Raw genomic sequence first — 21,524 nt, forward strand, 5'->3', positions numbered from 1 at the left:
TCATTCTCTACTGTGGGCTCAGAGGTTAAATGGCCTAAATCCAGAAATCAGCCTCATGTAGATCTCAGAGTTTTCACGTTTACAGCAACCATATTCCGGCATTTATAGAGTGTTAAGACAAAAACTTTGGATTTCACTTTACAGGGTCTTTAAAATAGTCATGTAGGACAGGCATCACTATTGCTATTAAACAGTAGTATGCATCATAAAAAAAGGGTTTCCATTGGTTTTTACTGTTCAGATGCCCTAAATTTGGGATTTTGGCTGTCACCATCTTGTTTTTTGGGGGCCAGCAAGACCATAAATGGACAAAAGAGTGGGTACACATTGCACAACCTTCAAATGTTTGCCTGAGTGTGCTAAATGAACACCTTTATTGAATGAACTCATATTTTGTGAATAATGAACTGATCAGTTCAATTTTCAGTTCACAAATGGGAATATAAGCACAGTTCACTCCAAGGCTAGAAAATTATTGCCGATGCTCTGGGATGTACTGACAGACTACAGCCCCTGGCTTAAAAGCACCTGTTAAGCATCCTGTGATATTTGTCCGTGGTTTGGGGTGTTAACACAGTAACATTTCTGGCTCGCTTTTCAGAAGAAGCCCTATTGCTTTTCTTCTAGGATGAGACCTCCCTTGTTATCACACAGGGCTTTATTCTGAATCTCTTTCACAAAAAAAAAAAAAAAAAACAGTAATAAATCAAAAATTAAATAGGCTTGTGAAAGATGACTACAAATGGTCTTTGTTTTTTTTTTAAAAAACAGAAAACTTTGGAGCTGCCAAAAAACAACAACAGAACAAAACACAAAAGAGGAATCTCTTTCTTAAATTATAAGCTATGAATGTGAAGTAGTCTATTTCAGCGTGAGCTGAACTTTGAGCTTGCTCATTTTAAATGTGAACTTGCACAACACTGGACATACCCTCAAGCATACCCTGCTTGTGGCCTACTTTAGTTTAAATGGGACAATAAGTTACAAAATTAGCATTTTACTGTGTTAAGGTTTAGGGCTTGGTTTGTGACAGATTTTGGGGTTAACAATCAGGTTCGGGCAAATATTAGGAGGCCCATCTTTAAGGTTCAGAATCAGATTCAGAATCAGGTAAAGTGTCTGAGATTCTCAGCAAGATTCAGGCTTAGAGTGAAGTTAGAGTTGGGGGTTCAGAATGAGGTTCAGGGTAAGATCAGGGTTACAGTCTTTGAATTGGAGCAAGTTCAGGCTCGGAAAGGTTGAAATCAAGAATAAGAGTTAGCTGGGTTAGAGTTATAGCTTGGTGTTTCAGAATGCAGTCAGGGTCTTGACTCTTTGATTCATATGAGGGTTAGAGAAGTTCAGAATGAGTTTTCAGAGCAGATAGGGGCTAAAAGTTTGAGTTCATAATCAGGTCAAGGCTCAGATAGAGTTCAATCACCTTTTATAGTGTTAGAGTTGTGGGTCAGTTCAACGTTAGAGCAGGAAGTGTCCTCACAAGCATAGCTTTGCAGCTGTGTGTGTTGTGTATGTATACTGTGTGAAGAGCAAAAGCAGCTTCACTCTATTATTCATCACATGTGAATGTTTGATGAGTCTTTAAAGAAAAATGGCAAAATAGCCACAGACTGTTTCTGATCTTTTTATTTCTCCTCTGAGTGGTACCTGATGATGTCAGCATGTAGGGCTGTTAATGGGATAGCTCACTGACAGGCTGGCTTTCACACTTTCCCATTTATTTAAATACAAATAAGAGAAGTGACTCTACTTCAGAGCCAGAAGTGGGAAAAAGTCTTCTTATTTCAAGTCTCAGGTCATGATAGCTTTGACTGCATTAAATTTAAAACAAGTGTTTAATCAGCTAGAACTGGGGATACATGATACTACTGGTGTAATGTCAGTATTCATAGATAGTAACTGGAAGCTAATTATTGCCATTGACAGATATAAACATTTCTGCTGAAATACAAGCCATGAAAATCAGTTAAATGTGTAAATGCATAATGATTAGGTTATAAGGGGGAAAATTAAGTTTTTGTAGTTTTTTTTCATTCCTTAAACTTTGAAGTTTTTAGGACATGAGTTTTAGGTCTGAACTACAGCTAGGTTTTTGCACTTGAGAGGAAAGTCTGTCTTATAACTTGCTGTTAAATTAGGGGAATATATTTTCATTTAAAATGTATAAGCTCCTTAAAAAGGAAGCACATATTTACTCTGAACACAAAGGAGCTCATTGTCAGTTAGCAGGTTGTTACAGTGCTGCTTGTAGCTCTCAAAAGGGCAGATGGAGCTTGTTAAATTGTTAAATGTTATCCAAAGACTTTTACTTTTTTTATTACACTGTAAAAACTGAGACTGAGGTCAATTGATATTTACGAAACAAAACTGAGTAAACTGTACATAATAAAAACAAATATGTGCATTTTGGACAAATAATGCATCAGAAAAACTGAGTATCTGAATATATTAAGTAAAATTTAACATGGCTTGTGTGTGTGTTTTTCTGATTAAATCCAGCTTTATATATTTGTGTAGAACTTAATCATTTTCATTTGGAACATCACAAAAAATATACAAAAACAAAAGAAAAAAGGTGAAAAATCATTGGACTATATATGGAATTTTACTATTAAGCAATGTTTGATAAAACCTCTGTATTCGCGCTAAGTTGCACAAATAATTGCTTGTGCAATTCTTTCAATGCATTGTGATTTGTTGTGATCTTAAGCTAAGTGGCTAAGTGTATACTGCTAAGTGGGTAAAATTGAGTAAAATATACTTAAAAATATTATGGCAACAAAGTGACATCTTAATAAATTGAGTACCTTTTTTTAGGAAATATAACTAGTCTTTTGGGAACTTATTTTATTAAAACAAAACTTAAACCTGTTTGCCATTGAAATCTACTCATTTTTTGTTTAGATTTAATTAAACTGATTATACATTTTAATCAAATTCGTACAACTTGTGGTCTATTCAGTTATATTAACTGTCACTTTGTTGCCTTAATTTTACTGAGTAAGTACTAGTCATTTTTTTTCAGTGTACTGAATGTCTATGTTTCTGGAAAACAATATATTGATTTAACCTAGCAGAAAAAAGTAAGAAAAATGTGTGTTTGGTAGATTATTTCTTTGTTGTAACAATGCTTCTTGGAAATAAATCTTATTCCATTGGAAAGCCCGTTCACTTCCCTTTAAATGGTGCCACATTTGTGAGGGATGCCACAAATGTGGCATCCCTAACTAGAATAGCAACAGCTAAATAAGCTGTTTGGCACTGGCAGAGAAATTTGGCAAATTTTTCATGGGCATAACCCACATACTCAGCTCTGCTGCTCATCCCACAAATGCATGTTCTTTACAAATGTGGCACCCTTTACAAGGGAAATAAACAGGCTTTCCAATGGTATAAGATTTATTGCCAAGTAGCATTGTTATAACAAAGAAATAATCTACCAAACACAAAATTTCCTTACTTGTTTTGCTAAGTTTATTTATTGTGGAATCAAATGTTGCTTATTTTGACAAATCAGAAAGGGGCAAAAATCCAGTATCATGCATCCCTAACTAGAATCAATCTCAATATAATTTTCGAGCTAGATAAAGCAACACAAGGTACAGGTCTTAAAGAAATTTATCTCAAGTTAACACCCAAGTCAAGTTCTAAGTCAGGAACAAAAAGGATCTGAAGTCAAGGCAGTTAAGATCCAAAAGAAGTACCATATTAAATCAGAATCATCTTAAGTCAGTTCCCAAGTCAAGAAATTTATGTCCTCAGTCAACAACCAAATCAAAAGGTTCAAAGTCTTAGTGAAGTCTTAAGTCAAGATAAATGAGTTGTAGATCAATAAAGTCCTCATTAAGTTCTGAATTCTCTGAGTCCAAGTCAAGGTGCAAAAGTTTACAATTATCAAACAAATTACAAGTTCATCTAGACTGAAGTAAGTAACTTTTCTGTCCTCATCTATTAAAACAAACTAAAGTAAATGATTTCTATAGATTAATGTTTAAGTGTGTGCTATTTGACGGACTCACCGTAAGTCGCTGGATGCTGCCGTTGTCTCTGGTGGCTTGTTGTTGGTTTGAGTTGCAGACAGAGGACACGTAGCTGCTGTAGTTTGTGTTGGCTGGTCCAGACCTGTAGTTGGCATTGATGGGGTCAAGGCCGTAGTTTGTCAGGTCTTTGAGTCCTGTGGTTGTAGTGTTGGTAGTGGTGTAGTTTGACAGGCTGGTGACAGTTGTGGAGGTGGTGGTGGTGGCGATGTGATTCAGGTCGGTATCTGGAGTGGAGTCTGGAGTCTTCCTTAGGTCTGCTGGAAGTAGATAACCACCATCATCATCATTACCTGCAGAATCATCCCAGGACCAGGCAGTGTTCTTCCAGAACATCCTGACTGTCCTCTGACCAAACCGAACCAGGCAATACCGGACCAGACAAGATTGCTCACAGTAGGCAGTTCTTTATCACACGTAATGCAGCTGAGAACAGAGCTACAGCACTGAGTTCACTGAGGTGTTAGATACGTATAAAGAGACATAAATAAACAAACAGATTTCAACTGATCTGAAAGACGATCAAGTAGTTCAGTGTTTCTTGAACTCCTAAACCAGCAACCTGCAGAACTCAAGGTTTTTACTCCTTATCTCTGTGCATGATGGTCCACACATCAGGATTCCACTCTGCTGGACTAACAAGAGACCAGTTTAGCAAAAGAGTCCTCTGTGACCGGTCTGAATCGTTGGTCCTAAGAGTCTGTAGTGATGGAGTAAATTCAAAAATACAAGCACTGCCGAACTGGGCTCCTTCTACTGATAATTCTACTGACAGTCACCCTGATACTACGAGAAATCCAGCTGCAACAAACAAACACATTAAAGAGGTAGTCCGTCTCTCTTTCTTCTGCCTGTCTTTTGTCCCGTCTCCCTTGCTACGATAGTCTAGGGCGAGCGAGTGTCAGATCTCAGTGTGATGTCAGAGAGAGAGAGCTAAATAGAGAGGGAGAAGGTTTACTCCGTTGGGAGGGGTAAATGGAGATAGATGGAGTCAAGAGAGAAAGCAGGGGGTTGGTTGAGAGATATAGGGACAGAGGTATTGTGAGGGTCACATGGTTACTGTGCAGCTTCTCATCACCATGGTAACCCTGTGGACCCCCGGGGAGAAAGAAAGAGAGTAAGAGAGCAGGAGTCAGTTTTAATCTATATCTACTACTACTCACTCGACCCTCTCTCTCCCATCACACTAAAAATAGAAAAAACATATAGTTTCACATATGGGACGCCGTGAGTGTGTGGGTCCTGAGGGTGTCTGTCAGGGCCAATAAAGCAAATATTTTATGGCCAGTGTGTGTCTGCAGCAGAATATGGCTCAAACTGGTAGATCATGTTAATGTCGATCAGTGCTGTGATCTGCTTCGTTCTTGTTTGCTGTTAGCACTGCTACTAGCTGCTTTTAGTGATGTAAACAATGCAACTTTCTGCCATTTCACATTATATTATTATGCTATCATTAGCATTGTATCAAATTCTCACTGGAAAACGTACCATGCATGCAGAATTTCTCATGTGTTTTTACATGTACTTTGTACTCCAATATGTGTGTGAATAAATAAATAAGCACTTCCACTAGCTGCTGGGCATAAACAGTTAGATTCAATCGGTAAGTTGTTAGCTACGCTACTGTCTGCATTATGGTATATTAGCTTATTCTTCATTGCAGCTAGTTGTTGTTTCTGACTGGAGGAAGAAGCCATTTAAAGTAGCTGTCAGGACTGGGATTTTAACATTTACCTGTAAACATTTATAGGACTCATTTCAATTTTACGTCTCAATATTTGTTTACAGTAAAGTAGCTTAGAGCACTGTTGCGTGATTTATTGACTCCTGTCATCCTAGCATCAGCATCATACTTACCACACTGTGCTGGTCTGTTCTCTTTCCCCTGGCTTCTCATTGGTTTGTTTCCATGTGCCGCCACTCTTAGGTGTTTGCTCTGCCCGAAGTCCTCCCCCAGCAGGTAGAACCAACCAGAGACAGGCTGCCAGCACAGGAAATAAATGGTTCTTTTTATTTCTGTTCCTAACTCTGACCATGGACACACATTCTTCATAACATTACCTCTAAACCTAGCAAGTGCTTTCAGGCCTGCTGCCCACGCTGTGTATTATTTATGTCTTAAATTTTGGTGTAAAGTTCACACCAAGGATATAATAGTTCACTAAAACTAACAAAATAACTAAAACTTACATGTAAGAAGCATTTAAGTCGGCTAAAACTAATATGAAAACTTGAAAAGCCCTCGGAAAGCGCAGACCTCGGCCATTAGCCCTTTCTCCCAATAGTGCAATTACTCCCTCCCCAGTGGGGTGGAAACATGGTGAGGAAAAGTACTGGCTTCGCTACAGGCAGATTATCATGATAGAAGCATTGCCTGCCTGTACCAAAAGATACACGGGCAGTCTCACCCATGGTCTCACCAGATGACTGGAAGTCATGGCAGAGGGTGAATATTCCTCTATTCCTCCCAGCATTGTGAGTATTTTTGCCACAATTCGCCATCTTTCCCTCTGTTATGCTCTGACTCGTCTCCTCGACCAGGCGTCTTTCAAACTCTATAAACTTCAAAACTTTGAATAGAAACACACCCAAAATACTGCTGGGATTGAAGTTACTCATGTCCGCCATCTCCTGGTGTAAAGTAGTAACAGCACAGACCTCCGCCATTAGCCCTGTCTCCCAATAGTATGAAATCCTTTAAAAAATTCCTGGATCCAGACGGTGATCCTGATCACTCCCAAAATCTAATCAGTTCTTCCTTATGCCATTTCCGACATTTCCTGAAAATTTTTATCAAAATCCGTCCATAACTTTTTGAGTTATGTTGCTAACAAACAAACTAACAAACTAACAAACCCACCTGATCACATAACCTCCTTGGCGGAGGTAATAAAAGAAAAACTAACTAAAACATTATTGTGTGCTTACAAAAATAACTGAAATAAAATAGAATTAGTGGCAAAATCTCCATAATTTTTGGCCCTATCTTATATATTCCTGGAAAAACTAAAAGTAACAGTAAGATCAATTAAAACTAAAATAAAGCATTTTAGCTAAATAAAACTAACAAAAACTAAAAGTGAAAGCAAAACTAAAATAAAAACTGATGTAAATTCCAAAACTATTTTAACTTTGGTTCACATAAGGTCAAAAAAGCTTTTGATTTAGATTGTTTCACAGATACAAGTAGGGAGAGCTCCGAGGATAAAAGGTTGGGAGCCACTGCTCTGCATAATCCCGTCTGAGTAAATTAACAGCTGAAAATAACTTTTATAACAATTGAAGGACTGTGATACGGTGACTAGCATACACCCTAAATCTGCAGTGTAAAATAACACCAGTGACAGCATGTGGTCAAGTCTTCTACCAAAACAAAAGGTTATTTAACCAGCTAGAGGAAAGCTATTATACTTACATATATTATTTATTTTAAAAAACAAAGTTTTTTTTTTCTTTACAGTTTTAATCAAAGACTAGCTGAGGTGTTTACAGGGAAAACAGATGCGTAGCTGAGCTATAAGCTGTTCAAATTTCAGCTAAAATCAGGGCTGTTTGAGGCTAATTATTTTTTCAGAGTCATACAAAAATAAAGACTTTAAATTCTCAGATGTCACCCAAGCATATTTGCTACATGTGGCTTGAATTGTATCAGTTTAAAACAATGAATAATAAATGAGCAGCTCCCTCAGATACGATGTTCATGTTTCACAGAGATGTTGTGGACAGATGATCCACATAAATATCATTGATTTCCTTTAGAAATAAAGTATCTTTTCCTTTCTGCCATCTGTTTGTAAGATGTTGCCTTCTGTACTGTAACTATGTTTTTTACTTCTTGACTGCCCCCACTGACTACATTGATTATTCTGTACTACATAAATACATGCAACACAGATAAAAGCAGAAATCCACAATCATAAATGCCCCACTGCTGCGCTGTTTGGCCAAACATCTGATAAACTCACTTTGTTTTTAAACATGGTCTGCCTAAAGCCAATAAGAGGTCTGGATTTTGTGCCTGGTCGGTTTAAACTGACCTTAGAAGAGGAGACAAGAGAGCCGATCCCAAAGCTCATGCAGCCAATCAGCTGATTGCACCTGAGGAGAAGGACAAAGAGGAAGACAACACAGTGAAATTAAACTTCTGTCAGTTCTCGGTTTTCTTTGTAAAAAGAAACTTCCCTCACTAGTTGATGATAATCCACAAAAGTCTGAGCTACAGGAGCACCATATTTAGTTACAAAGAGTGTTAAGGTAAACAGCACAGCAAACATGAACCACTGATTGTAATTGTTAGCTTCTTTCAACCAAACTGAATTTGAAGTCTAAAGAATATATTTTCATACGTCTTTCTCCCACTGCTGGGTTCTGTCAGCATGTTCTTTTACTGATCTGAATCTAACCATCATTACTTAACCTTTAAATATCACTGGATCCACTGGATACCTAATCCTGGGTTTATATGTTGTTTCTGGGGTTCATAAAAATGGACTTCATGACACTTCTTCAAAGTGAATCCAAAACATTTAGAGCTCCCCTTCTAAATGGATGCAGTGTAGATCATAAACCCTGCCTCCTCCATGTTAACAGAAAGGAACATCCAAATACATGTAAAAAAAAAATTCAAACATAATTGTGTAGATAATGTTAGGTCTAATTGTGCATTTTTTTCTTTTTCTGGTTAAGAATAGGTAACTTTTTGATGCCAGTAACGTCATGACGAACAGCTCTGTTGACAAACGAGGCTCCTGTGCCACTGAGGCCTGAAAGTCATATGTTGTACTATGACTTTGTTAAATGTGGGTTTTGATTGGAGAAGGAGGCAGGGATTAAATACCACAGTAGGACAGATCACCATGGCTCAGACTGTAGTTTAAAAAAAGCTTCATTTTGGCTTTTCTTTACAACAAGACAGAGAAGAGGGAAACATCTGTCCATATGTGCGGCTGAGATGAGAACACTGAGGAATAGTAGGGATGGGGCTTTAGATCTGACATCATTACCGACCTGTTGAACACAGAAACCAACAATCTGCTCCTGAGGATGTTGTCACTGATACACCTGAACACACAAACAGGAAAAATCAACACAATCAATCTCACACAGACAAATATATGCAGACCTGAGGAGATAAACCAGTCAATGGGCCCTCCCCAGTTATGATTTATCGATGTGCTGGATAAGTAGCACTGGTTCTAGCATCCTGACTAACCGTTACTTCATTTTAGAGCTAAAAAGAGTGTCACGCTGTTGGTTTTATTGTTGAAATTCTATATTTGTGCTACTTATTATCACATTTAATCACTTTTCTATCCACTGTATCCGTCATAATTGCACCAGCCTCTTGTTGCTGCTTGCTTATGTCACGACTCCACCACGCCCAAAAGTACTGCCCCTCGTCGCTGATTGGTCCTGTTACTTTCTAATCGGGCCCAAACAGTTCAGACAGGAGCTTTGCAAGATTGATTCGCCAGTGAGAAACACGGAAACAGGCATATCCATCTGCTTTTCAAGGTTATTTAGCCACCCCTTTTTGCTACTTTTTACCCAATTTTGTCACTTTTGCCCCTTTCATGTCAATTATGGTACATTTTGCCACCTCTCTTTGTCACTTTTAACCCATTTCACAGCTTCTCGGCCATTTTTGCCCACATAGTTACCACTTTAAACCCATTTTGCCATTGTTTGGCAACATTTTGCCCAATTTTGCCACTTGTTTATTCCTTTTTAACCCATGTTGCCATTTCTTTTTCCTATTTTTAACCAATTTTTCTGTTTCTTTTTCCCACTTTATCACATTCTTATCCATTTTAACACATTTTTGCCACTTTTCTGTGCATTTTTTGTCTCTTTTCACTTAGTTTCTTCTACTTCATTTTCATCCACATTGTTTACATTACCAGTAAAAGAGTTATTCTGTTTAAAGGGCTTTACATTTTCAAGAAGGCCAAATTTTATCAAAGCATACGTAATTTTTTTTTTTGATGAGGTTATTATTCAGGTTATAAATAAAATATGGTTATCACAGCTTAACTTAGCAATGGATAAGGATTTTGCTAATCTCTATTGGCCCCAGAAAGCTCTTCCATTTATCCCCCCTTATGGCTGGCCTTGGAAATTTGTAATGGTTTTATATATTTGTAAGTAAAAACTGATAGAGTTTTAAAGATGTTCACTCACAATTTAATATTTGATCTGTCTTTGATTTCTATTTTAAACTTTTGTTTTTCTTGTGAAGCCAATAGTTTGTCTTTCTTCTGTAATCAGTCATTTTGCTGGCTCTTTAAGATGCTCCACCACCTCCTTAAAAACTCACTCCTGTTAGATTGGCCAGATTTTCATACGATTGTATGAGACAATAACAGCACCAAAAATCAGCAGCTGAAGTAAAACAATGTAGGAAATCAAGTAACGAGGGCGATATGAAGCCCACACAATGCTTATATAAAGGTTACAGAATTACTTCTGCATAATTTCACCTGATTATTTGGACCTGTTGCCAAAAAACATCTACGACTGTAAAAATATCAGATTTCCTGACCTGAAAAATCTTTGATAGACTTTTTTTGCACAAAGTACAATTCACTTGTAAGAAAAACAGTACAAGAAGTCAAGCTAAGATGAAATACAACACATTATTGTGCTTCTTGCCCAACTGTATTTCCTTTTTTATCATGAGTTATTCAAGTAATTCTTTCTATCACTGTCAAAGGTAAAGTTCTTATAAGGCCGACCAAATGTAATATATTGTTTTTCAGTCTTGCATACAGTAGATCACATTACAGCTATCATTCATGTGTTAACACATTTAGATAAATCACATTTAAACCCTGGGACACACTATGAGTCATTCAAACACAGTTCACTTATTCCCAAGATGGGTTTTGACCCAATTAGTCAAAAAGGCATAATTAATAAGGTGTAATTAGGCAAAAATCTTTTTGCTGAGACTTATTTCTGTCTTAAAGAGACACCATCTAGTTTCCTGTGCATTACATTTAGACAAGGTCATCACACTTGAGCAAAGAATTTCTTTTTTCTGAATTCAAGAGAAAAAGTCTTATTTCGAGATGATTGTTGCAACATTTGGGATTCTAAATTAAAACACAGTTTCACTGCTCATCTCATGTTTCTTTTAATGTGCTTTTTTTTAGCAGTCTGGCCACCTGAAACACCCTGTTCCAAGTTTGCCTGTCCCTTTTCCCCTTTCTATTTCCTGGAGCCGACACTCTTCAGTGTCTTTAATTTTCACTAAAAGCTCCCTTCAAGGGCAGAAAACATGTTAATAGATACCAACATCAATACAAAGACATGCGTCTCACAGTATAAAGCTGTGGTTGTATTCTGGATTTTTGTTGCTGAGGACAGTTGGAGTTTTCATCTTGATGCTTCGGTCATCCTCAGAGGACACCACCAGCTACAAACAAGCACATATGCATACACATGTATATCAAATGTTCTAAAACAAATACAAACTCACAAGTGTTGTTTAAAATAAACATTACAGACAAAAACACTCAATCTCTTCTAAAGCACATCATAATCATCATCGCATGCTTTGCTCTTTGCCTGGGGTGCAATCCAGGATGATTATGTACAGTTCAGAACATTGGCTACAGAAATGCATGCAAAGTAACAGAGTCACTGTACAGGCTTTCATCTCTTTTGAAGCTATAACATTGGGCACATCATGACAATATTACACTGTTCCCTACCTTGACATAGGAATCACATGACCATTGAGATTTTCCCAGCAGCCCCTTCGCTTTGTATACTGCAGAGAGACAGAACACCTTAGCCTGTGAATGTCAGGGAATGGACGTGAAGGAGACAGACAAAGTGAAGGGACAGGAAACTGAGAATTTAAAACAGCCTTTTACATGTGGATGATATATATTTGAGGCAGGGAATGTTATTCTTGAAATGGTATTTTCTCTTGTCACTAAACATATGAGGATAGTTTAAAAGTTACTGCATTGTTTAGCTCAGAATTGGGAAAAAAAAGTTAATCTTACTCAGAGGAAAATGGGAGCAGATGGTGTTGCTGCTAAATTTAACTTGAACCCTTTGAACTAGATGTTTGTAAAAGTAGAAAATATTCATTGCAACATAAACAAGGGGTGTGGTGAGGATCTACATAAACTTGCCCACTAGTTCCAGGTGAAAATCAGCTTCATTTATTCATATATGCACTTGCTTATTTATTTATTTTTGCTTCAAATCCCCTCTGTAGTTAGACCCTTCTAGGAGACCAACAGCATGTCTTAAACCACTTACTCCATTGGCAGAACCCATCTTGTCAGTTAGACTCTGGCTCCTCCTGCTGGCTGACTGTTGAACTATAAGCTCCTCATGCTGACCAGATTGTGGATCAGTCTCTTTCTTTTCAGAAAAAAATTCTATTTAATCATTAAATATATTTGGATATTTTTTAGGCTTGAACATTGTCTTGTACATTGCAAGTCATTTTTACTCAGCTCTTCAGCTCTTCATTAAAATAACAATGTTCAAAATTGTAACTATTAGATATTTATTGTATACTTATCTATCTTTACTAAACATAATTATAATTTTCTTTATGTTTTGTAATTACTGTGTTTATTATTCAAACATCAACAAACTTCTTCTTAGAAGAAACTTGTCTGTCACTTGATTAGCCATGTGTTTGGTCTTTTTCTACTGTAAAAGGCGATGGCATATGATGAGTCAAGTCACCAGTTAAACATGTTTCTGACAGTTAAACATGTTTTAAAATATGAAAGCTCGCCTCTGATTGGCTGTTTCATTACTTACTGTCAATAATCAGCTGCCCCGCCTCTGGAGTGATGGACAGACGCAGCTGACCTTTATAGGGAGACACCAACGGACTATCATTAAACTGATTTTAATATAATGACTCATTTATACCTAATTATTGATGATGTATGATCTCACCTCTCCCTCTGAACTCAGACGGGTGGATCTTCCTCCTCTTCCTGATTCCGCTCTCAGCTTTGCCCTCAGACTTTGATCTGATCCTTTGTGGTCCCCCCTCTCCTCTGCAGGACTCTGGACCCTGGTGTCTCTCAGACCTCTTCCTGTTGTTCCTGGTCTCTGAGGACCACTCTGAGATCAGACCTGCTGTTGATCTGGACTGGATCAGAACAGACAAGAACAGTTCACTTCAAAGATCAAAACCAGGATTAGACAGACATCCTGTCTTACACAATTAAAGTTAATAAATGTAAGCGAACCAGTGATCCGAAAATGTTTTTGGTATTTAAAGTGACTACATTTTTCTGAAAATACTATGTTTCAGACTTTACATATGCACCTCATGGTAAGAGAATTTCCCTGTCTGATAGGGTGGGCACAGGACATAATACAAAAATAATAAAAATGGGGAAAAAAGCAACAGAATACATGGACACATTTTTCTTTCCAAGATTAATTTTGGATTTAAACCTGTTTGAAAGACCAGATGCCATACACGGGTCATAACCTAACCGCCAGGCCATTGACACCCCCAGTGTCTGCCTTTATTTCAACACTTAATTTCATTGGATGTATTCACAGTGTGAGCTAATGAGTGGAAAATAGCATACTGGCAAAGAGAAAGCATACTGAAGCTGTTTTATTAGGATCTCCCACCATCATATGCACCATACATGATCTAAACATCATCAGCATCCCCCAAACACTCATTCACTGTCAGTTGAAAAATTCAGCTGTCTGTGTTACACATGCAGCTCAATGTGAAATTTAGAGACATTTTTAGGAGTTTGGTTTATGTGAAAACATTATTTAAGAATAGTGTTGCTGTTTCTTTTCTCCTACTGACCTCAGAGCTGGACTGGTGGACCTGGTTTGGTCTTCTGTGGTCCAGCTGGGTCTCAATGGCTCCTGGATCAGTCTGCTCCTTGTTCATGTCACCTTTTGCAGACCTTGCCTCTCTGAGCTCCAGTGTCTGAACAGAAGTCCTGATCCTAGTCTTCCTGATCTGGGCCACTTTGACTTCAGGTCTACAGGACTGGATCATCACTCCAGACCTGAGTCCAGCTGTAGAGACAGTTCTGATGTTGCTCTTGGTCCTGGTTCCAGACTGCGAAGACCTGCAAAAACACCAGCAATATGTGATTAATATCTGATAAATAAAAGTCCAGTGATGATCAGGATACTGATAAATATTCACCTCCTCAGGTTCTGTGTTCTTATATTCCTCTGCAGGCGTGCTCTTGGATCTTTGTTCTCCTCACAGCTTCCTCCTGCTCTACTCCTCCGTCTCCTCGTCTTCATCTCCTCCTCCTCCTTCCTTCTGCACCTCCTCTTACAGGCTGCAGGCTGGCATTGGGCCTCCTGGTGCAGCTGGAGGACAGCTCCACCACTGGGCCTATCAGGTGTATACAGTGAGTTAACATCAGCCTAAATTTGTATGTTGCTCCAAGGAGATTGGATTAAAATTGTTCAGTCATTTTTTTATTGATGCATCTATTCTTTTTTAAAGTGGTCACCATCACATAACACTATTTAGAAGAAACAAACACATTCAGTGCATTTTTAACAGCTTTTCTCCCTCATTATGTCACACACATGCTTTAAGGACATGGTGATGGACCGTTTGGCAAATAAACCTTGTGGGGCACTGGTTTGATGAAAACAGTATTTAAAGGCTCATTTATGCTTTACATTTGAAATACGGATATAGACGGCTCTTTCTACATTTATTTCTGCTTTTCCGTCTGTCCTCTCAAAGCCTACAGATACACACCAAACCATACACACCGTTGCAATACCACCACCAATCTTGGGGGCAGTGTTGAGCAATGCAACCAACAGTTCCTGCTCTGCAGTTCTAGGAGTTGGATCTGTGTTGACCGATGTGAACTGTTGAAGATGGTTTCCATTTTTTAAAAACCCTTTTTGTCATTGTTTAACAGACATTCATACAATGCAAAGAGCCATTTAGGAGCTGAAAGGTCAACTCTGATTACTGAATTAGGCAAATAATCCAGATATCTGAAAAGGGACATAATTCCTTTCACCAGAAACAGAAATAAATAAAGCCATGCTTACAGTTTACTGGGGGACTACCACTGATTATTTCAGTCGACTGGTTGGTCTTTAACGTGTGCTGATACTCCAAGCATACTGACCCTGTCTGGATGAAAGCCTCTCAGACAAACTCTTTGCGGTTTGAGATGACATTATGCATTGAGGTGTGTTTATACCTAGCATTAAGGATTAACACTTGGAGAAAGCCCAAAATGGGTGTTAATCTGTGTTGATGCAAGGTTTAAACGGGGTCTCAGTTTGAACTCAGATAAAGGCAGCAGTTCTCCCGCCTCCTTAATGCTGTCTAGGATGCACAAGTGTTTAAACTACAGAATCAATATGGATGCCAGACTACCTTGTACCTGTGTAATCTGAGACTCCAGTCCACCCCATTAATCCAAGTATTAAGAATCCCCACTGATTATAAAGTCAGTATTGTTAATGCGGTGTGTAAACAGCCATGTTGAGTTACAATTCAACAATTACCTTGAGTTAAACTGACAGTGAATTCCAAATTACCATGACTCATTGCTTTCTGATGATGATTTTTACCTGGGAAAAGGGGAAATGGTGATTTCTTTTTCTTTCTTACTTTCTATTTTTGCTTCAAGAGTCACTTTTTATGATATTTATAAAGTTAATATTTAATCTAAGAGGCTCACAGTTTGGATTTGTGTGTTTCACTGTTCAGGTTCTGGATCAAACGTGACAAAGAAAAGAGCCAAAACAGGAAGTGAAGCTGCAGCTCATCACACTGATTGAAACTAACGAGAAGGATTAACAGATTACCGCACACTTACACATTCCCTCACACACTAACATGCATCCTTGAGGGGGCCGCTGCTCCCCTTTACATTCCTACTTTTGTCTCTCTAAGTACTTCAACATTACAACAGTAAAATGATGTTAAATCTGAGGAGCACTTACCACAAACAATAAATAAACAATCAGAACACGAAGAATGTTATCAGCACAAACACACTTTTTACAAGTCTACACAGTTATAAAAAAGTAGGGAAAAAAATAAAGTCTTAGATTAATATATCTGATCTGACCTTTAAACTCTCATTTAACAAACTAGGGCAGCAAATGTCAAGAGTGAGCTTCTTGATCTAAACTGACATCAGTAAACATGGCTGCGTCTGCACCCTGAGGCCCACAGAAGACGGACAAGCTGCTAAATGAGAAGTAAAGAAAACAGCTGATACTGTTACTCTTCTGATCTTCATCATTTTCTTATCCTCTTAAAAAACTACTTTGTTTTCATCAGAAAACCAAACCTGAGTGAACTTTCAGCTTCTAATATTAAATTGATCAATAAATCTGCTGTTGTTTCTCCATAAACCTGGTTTAAATCAGTCCCTGCCTTTAAAAAAATAAAAGTAAATCTGTGCTTTAAGGCAGTCTGACACATGACAAAGGTAGAAAAATAAGCAAGGTTTAGTTTGGAAACTCAGTGACTCTGGGACTGAAATGATCTCATACATTTGTTTCTTCTTGTTTTATAATTCAACACTAAATTACCTCCCCAATCTCTTATTTTCCTTTCAAATATCAGAACTCAGCCCTTTTCTTCCTCCAGGGGACACATCAGATGTGCAGCCGTGTTAAAATAGTGAGTGTTCACTCACCTTTTTCTGTTGAAAGGAGACGCATCCATTAAAGTTCAAACTAACTGACTACAGCTAAGTAACTTAAATCAAACTGAACTAACGGCTCCTCTCCCTCTGCTAGAGCTCAGTTTGTGTTTCTTCTTACTTTCCCTCTGGAGGAAAAAATTCAAACCAGGAGCAATTTTACACCTGGTGAAGTTAAGACAAAGAAAGAAGGCGGTTTCCTGTCAGCACTTCAACATAAAACCCCTCAATTTAAAAAGACACACAAATGGACCAAAATCTACATCTGATCAGATACTTTTCAGAGTCGCGTCATCTTAAGTAACATCCTAAGTGTCAATAATGACATTTTTAATAATTCTACAGCTTTTTCTCTTTAATGGACTTAAAGGGAGAGAATACATCTCAATCACATAATAGGCTACTTATAATGAGTACATAGATAAAAATAGATTCAATCTTGTGATTGAATGCTTCAAAGCAGCTGTGAATAAGATCTTTTGGTTTTTAATTTGAAGTTCAGGAATAAAATTTCAGTTTACCTGAGCACAAAGTAGCAATCACATGTCAGTGGTTACCAAAAAAGGAAAACCCACAGCTACAACATGAAGCCACCGTTAAAAAGACAGCAATATCATGCCAAGTCAATAAGCATTAAACACTTCAAGTATCTTTGTCTATTTATTAACTTCATGATTTTATTGTGAAAATCCCAGCTCAGTTTTCTGAGTCGTTGATGCCTCCTTTAGTCTCACACATGTGTTTGTCATTAACAGAGAGAGTGGAGAGGAGGGGAGGAGTGTGTGTGTGGGGGGGGGGGGTTGTTTCCACAGCAACAGACCAAACCGTTGTCAAAAAAGTGAGAGTTTAAGATCCTGCTGTTTCGTTAAAGTTTGGTAAATGTCAAAAACATGACACGAGTGCAAGTTTGTAACACTGCTTTTTATTTTGAAATTTGTTTTAGAAATCTTACACACAAGAATAATTCAAAACAAGGCATAAACTTACAAGAGTATTAGACTGCAGAAAACCAGCATACCCAGTCTGATGAGTGCGTTGATGACTCCTCTAACTTTGGCTTGTTTGAAAATGTCAGTATGTGCAGCCAGAGTGCAGGTGAGAAGAATGTACTCTCTCAGTTTAACTTCATTAGCACCTTTACACACAAAGTCATGCAGTCCAAATGAAGACAACGGTTACCCTAGGTATATGAAAGTCTTGGAAACTAAATTTGCATACTTTAAAAATGTCAAAACATGTCAGACATTAATAAATCAAAAGCTGTAAAAAGGTCAATTAAAGCCAGATTTTAAAAATGTACATTTTTAATTTCCATATGAGAGTGAAGGCAGAGTTTTCCAACATATAGAAATACAGCACTGTGCAGAACCTTTAGGCATGTTTGGGCCAAAATTTGAGGCTTAAGTAAGGTGTAGATGTGGAGAGTAAGCTGCCAGAGGGCACCATCAGGCAGGAAGGAGGATTGACACAACCCTGGTCACACTCTGTATGTCCTTGCATATTACCAGGGGCATGAGAAAATAATTTGTTGAAAACAAGGCCAAACCTTTTGGGTGGAGTAAGGAGTGGATATGACAAGTAAACTGTTCTATTTGTCTCGTTTCCATGTTCAAAATTATGTTTCCACGAAATGTTGTGCAACAGGATTTGAGGCACATTTTCTCTGGGTTGGCAGTTGTGTCTGTGCTGTAAATCCAAAAGTAGATTACTATTAAACAACATCATCTCATTTATCAGATGATTTTTTTTTTACTCTGAGGAAATGTGCAAAATCTAAGAATATAAGTTGTCCTTTTGAGGGTCTTCTTGACCCCTTGCTTTAATTGTCTTTTTGTTGCTAACATGAATACTGATTTTCTCTACAGTTTAAGTCCATTTTCCTCTCTCTTCCAGCACAAAAGGTGCTGGAAGAGAGAGGAAAAGAAGAGAGGGTGTGACTTATTTTACTCACTTGACTGTACTTTTATAAAATAAGCAAAGGCATAGGGTTTTAATAATTTCCATACTGTGTGGTGTATATTTGAAAATAATGTTGAATAAAGCATGAAAATTCTTGGTCTCTTGTGCAACAAGCCAATTTTTGACCCTGTCTAAACCTAAACCTTTGTTTTTGTGTGGGAACTTAATTAAAACCTTGTGTTTTCTCCAAAATGTGATTAAAAAGTGTCTATTTTGGTGAAATATTTTTAAAAGGATGTGGAGCTGTAAACGTCTTCTTACTTTATTTTCACGAGCCTTGGTTGTCTTTTTAAACTGTTTATCATGTAGGCAGTTTTAGCATGCAAAGCTGGGCAATTGCCTGTGGCCTTATGTTCTGTATTTGCATTTCATACTTCTTGTGAGTGGGCGTCGCTTCAGCTCATTCAACCGACGTGCCCACACCATCCTAGAGTAGATATTACCGCTCCATTTTTCATGATTTTAGAACTTAATTTTAAAACCTTACAGATGTTTTTCATGACTGAAATTTGCAGTGGTGGCTCATAACACAGTGGCCTGTACAACAAACTTAAAATAAAGATTTTTTTGTATCACTTTACAGGAACTATAACACTTTTCAAGTGTAAATTTAAGCAGAACCTATGAGAGTTATATAAATCCGGCAAAAGAGTTGAATTTAACACTATGGGGGTTGAATTAACACTGAATATTTTGCTGTGTAAAAGCTGATTTCATACTGTTAGGTATTTGGGGTGTCAGATTGTGGTGTGTCCTTTTGGTATGCTTCGAAGTTCTCAAGAGATGCTTCAAAATATTTTGCTCCCTTGCTATGATCGCTCTGAGCTTAATGGAGAAGGGCGTCATATTGCTCTTGACCTGGAGGCTCAAACCGCCCCTGCTTCTGACGGTGGCATGTGCTACATACTGTACATTGCTGTTTATTGTGATATGTGAACAGTCATGGTTGTGTAAATGTTTTGAGATATGTTTAATAGTGGTAAAGAGTTATAAAAGTGTTGCTGTTATATACATATTGTTTGTGATTTAATTACTTGTTGATATGCTGTTAGAGTGTGATTAACATGTTTTTCATCATTAGTTTAATTATAATTTAATAATTTGTTGGTTATTTATGTTGTTAGCTTGTAGTTAGTGGTCTGTTAATGTGTTGTTAGCATGTTGTCAGAAAACTTGTTTGTTTGGTGTGACAGACTGCAGTAAATCTGCAGTAAACTGATCAGATTATCACAGCGTCACGCGTCTCTCTCTCTCGCTCGCTCTCTCGCCCCGGGACCCAGCAGATGGTCTCTAGCTCTCTCTGTGGATCTGTGTCTGTTTGAATGACATCTGACCACATAATGAATCTGTAGGTTTAAAATAAGTTTCATTTTGATTTTTCATCTTTATCTGGAGCCTGAAAGAGCAAGGTAAGAAAACGGATTCATAATATGAGAAATCAATAAGGTATTTTTTAAGTATAGATTTAACTGTGTAGGTCTGTTGTAAAGAAACTGTGTTCAGGGTTGTTTTTTTTCTGAATTACAAACTAAAACTTATGTGAAAGCAAATAATAAATAACTAAACATTGCTTCCCCATTATTTATTGAAGAGGTTATTTACTTTACAAGAAAACATTGTGAATTTCATGTTTAGGCATTTTCTCAGCATACACGAGTTATTCAACTTTTGTATTCTAATAAGAACAAACTAAAGATGAAATTATATTTCATGTATTTATTTAAAAAGGAAATATAATCTTTCCTTGAATCCTTTAAAGGGGTCAATTATGACGAGTAAGCGTGGACATGTGCTGAAAAGTCCCAGATCACTCACTAAATAGGCTGACTGCTGCCAAATGGAAATATGAGCTTGCTTTGCCGGTCATAGTTAAGTTTCACATCTTAATAGTCCTTCCAACAGTAAACTTCATTTTGAAAGAATGCTATGACTTTATCTGTGTCTTAAAATATATAATATGCCTTTTTTCTTTGTTTTTTGTTCACCTAAACACTCCTCTAACAGAGGAGAATAAAAATAACCAGGATGTGACTGTGGACATAAGCTGTGATCCTCACACTGATCTCTGATCTGATGTTTGAACTGAAAACCTGTTACTGAGGTCAGAAGTTCAAAACTGACTTAAAGGATGGAACATAAATAAACCCACCACCTTACTTGTTTTTCACAATTAGATGAAAAACATTTCTCTTTTAGGTGTGATGTGAAGGTTTTTAAGGACACCTTGAGTGACTGTCAGTCAGACCAAAGTGAATCTGACAGAAGCAGACGTTAAACACCCCCAGACCAGCTGTTCAGCTTTACGTCTCAAGTCAACTCAAAGATTTAACAAGTCATTAGCAAGTCCTTAACAACAGGTCTTTGCCAGAATGTCTTTAACAACACGCCTCTAACATCATAGGCCTGCCTATCTACGTTCAGTCTTCACTAACCTGAGAGAAAACTGTCATAATTAGCAACTAATCCATGAGAAGCTGTCTGTGTTTTTATCATATCACAAACATACTGAGGCCTGCTGGCCTTGGAGTGATATATTTTACAAATCCAGCCTAAAAGCAACACAGCTGCTGCCAAATGTGGACAGGACAGCTGGCAAAAAAAAACTCACACAGAAATTACATAAGTTAAGGCTTATAATGTCACTGACCCATCATTAGGACACAGGTCTGACTGTATTTACATATGTGCCTAATAATGTTTGATGTTTGCTTGGCTATTTGATCACCTTAGGGGTGTCCTCCTCTGTCACTGGTAGAAAATTAAAGACAACCAAAGTAAGATTTCTTTGATATAGTATTAATACAAATGCAAAGCTCAAGTGCTTAAATTAGTCATATTTTACAAGGAAGTAGTAGAAGTAAAG

The 21,524-nt window shown here is 37.6% G+C and overlaps 1 protein-coding gene across 1 annotated transcript in view; it reads right to left on the bottom strand.

The window, feature by feature from the left end:
* LOC121509817 (regulator of G-protein signaling 3-like) overlaps positions 1–16,830 on the bottom strand; it is a 40,227-nt gene extending 23,397 nt beyond the window's left edge. Inside the window, exons 1-11 of the mRNA XM_041787487.1 lie at positions 16,697–16,830; positions 14,206–14,403; positions 13,855–14,125; positions 12,969–13,167; positions 12,828–12,878; positions 11,750–11,808; positions 11,357–11,451; positions 9,042–9,095; positions 8,072–8,132; positions 5,892–6,015; positions 4,017–4,294 (exon numbers count right to left, since the gene is read on the bottom strand). Coding sequence (XP_041643421.1) covers positions 4,017–4,294; positions 5,892–6,015; positions 8,072–8,132; positions 9,042–9,095; positions 11,357–11,451; positions 11,750–11,808; positions 12,828–12,878; positions 12,969–13,167; positions 13,855–14,125; positions 14,206–14,403; positions 16,697–16,725 — 1,419 coding nt within the window. The 5' untranslated portion in view covers positions 16,726–16,830. The remainder of the gene's footprint in view (positions 1–4,016; positions 4,295–5,891; positions 6,016–8,071; positions 8,133–9,041; positions 9,096–11,356; positions 11,452–11,749; positions 11,809–12,827; positions 12,879–12,968; positions 13,168–13,854; positions 14,126–14,205; positions 14,404–16,696) is intronic.
* Between the last annotated feature and the right edge of the window lie 4,694 nt (positions 16,831–21,524).

This window comes from Cheilinus undulatus, linkage group 5, assembly GCF_018320785.1.
Source record: "Cheilinus undulatus linkage group 5, ASM1832078v1, whole genome shotgun sequence".
NCBI classification, from domain to species: domain Eukaryota; kingdom Metazoa; phylum Chordata; class Actinopteri; order Labriformes; family Labridae; genus Cheilinus; species Cheilinus undulatus.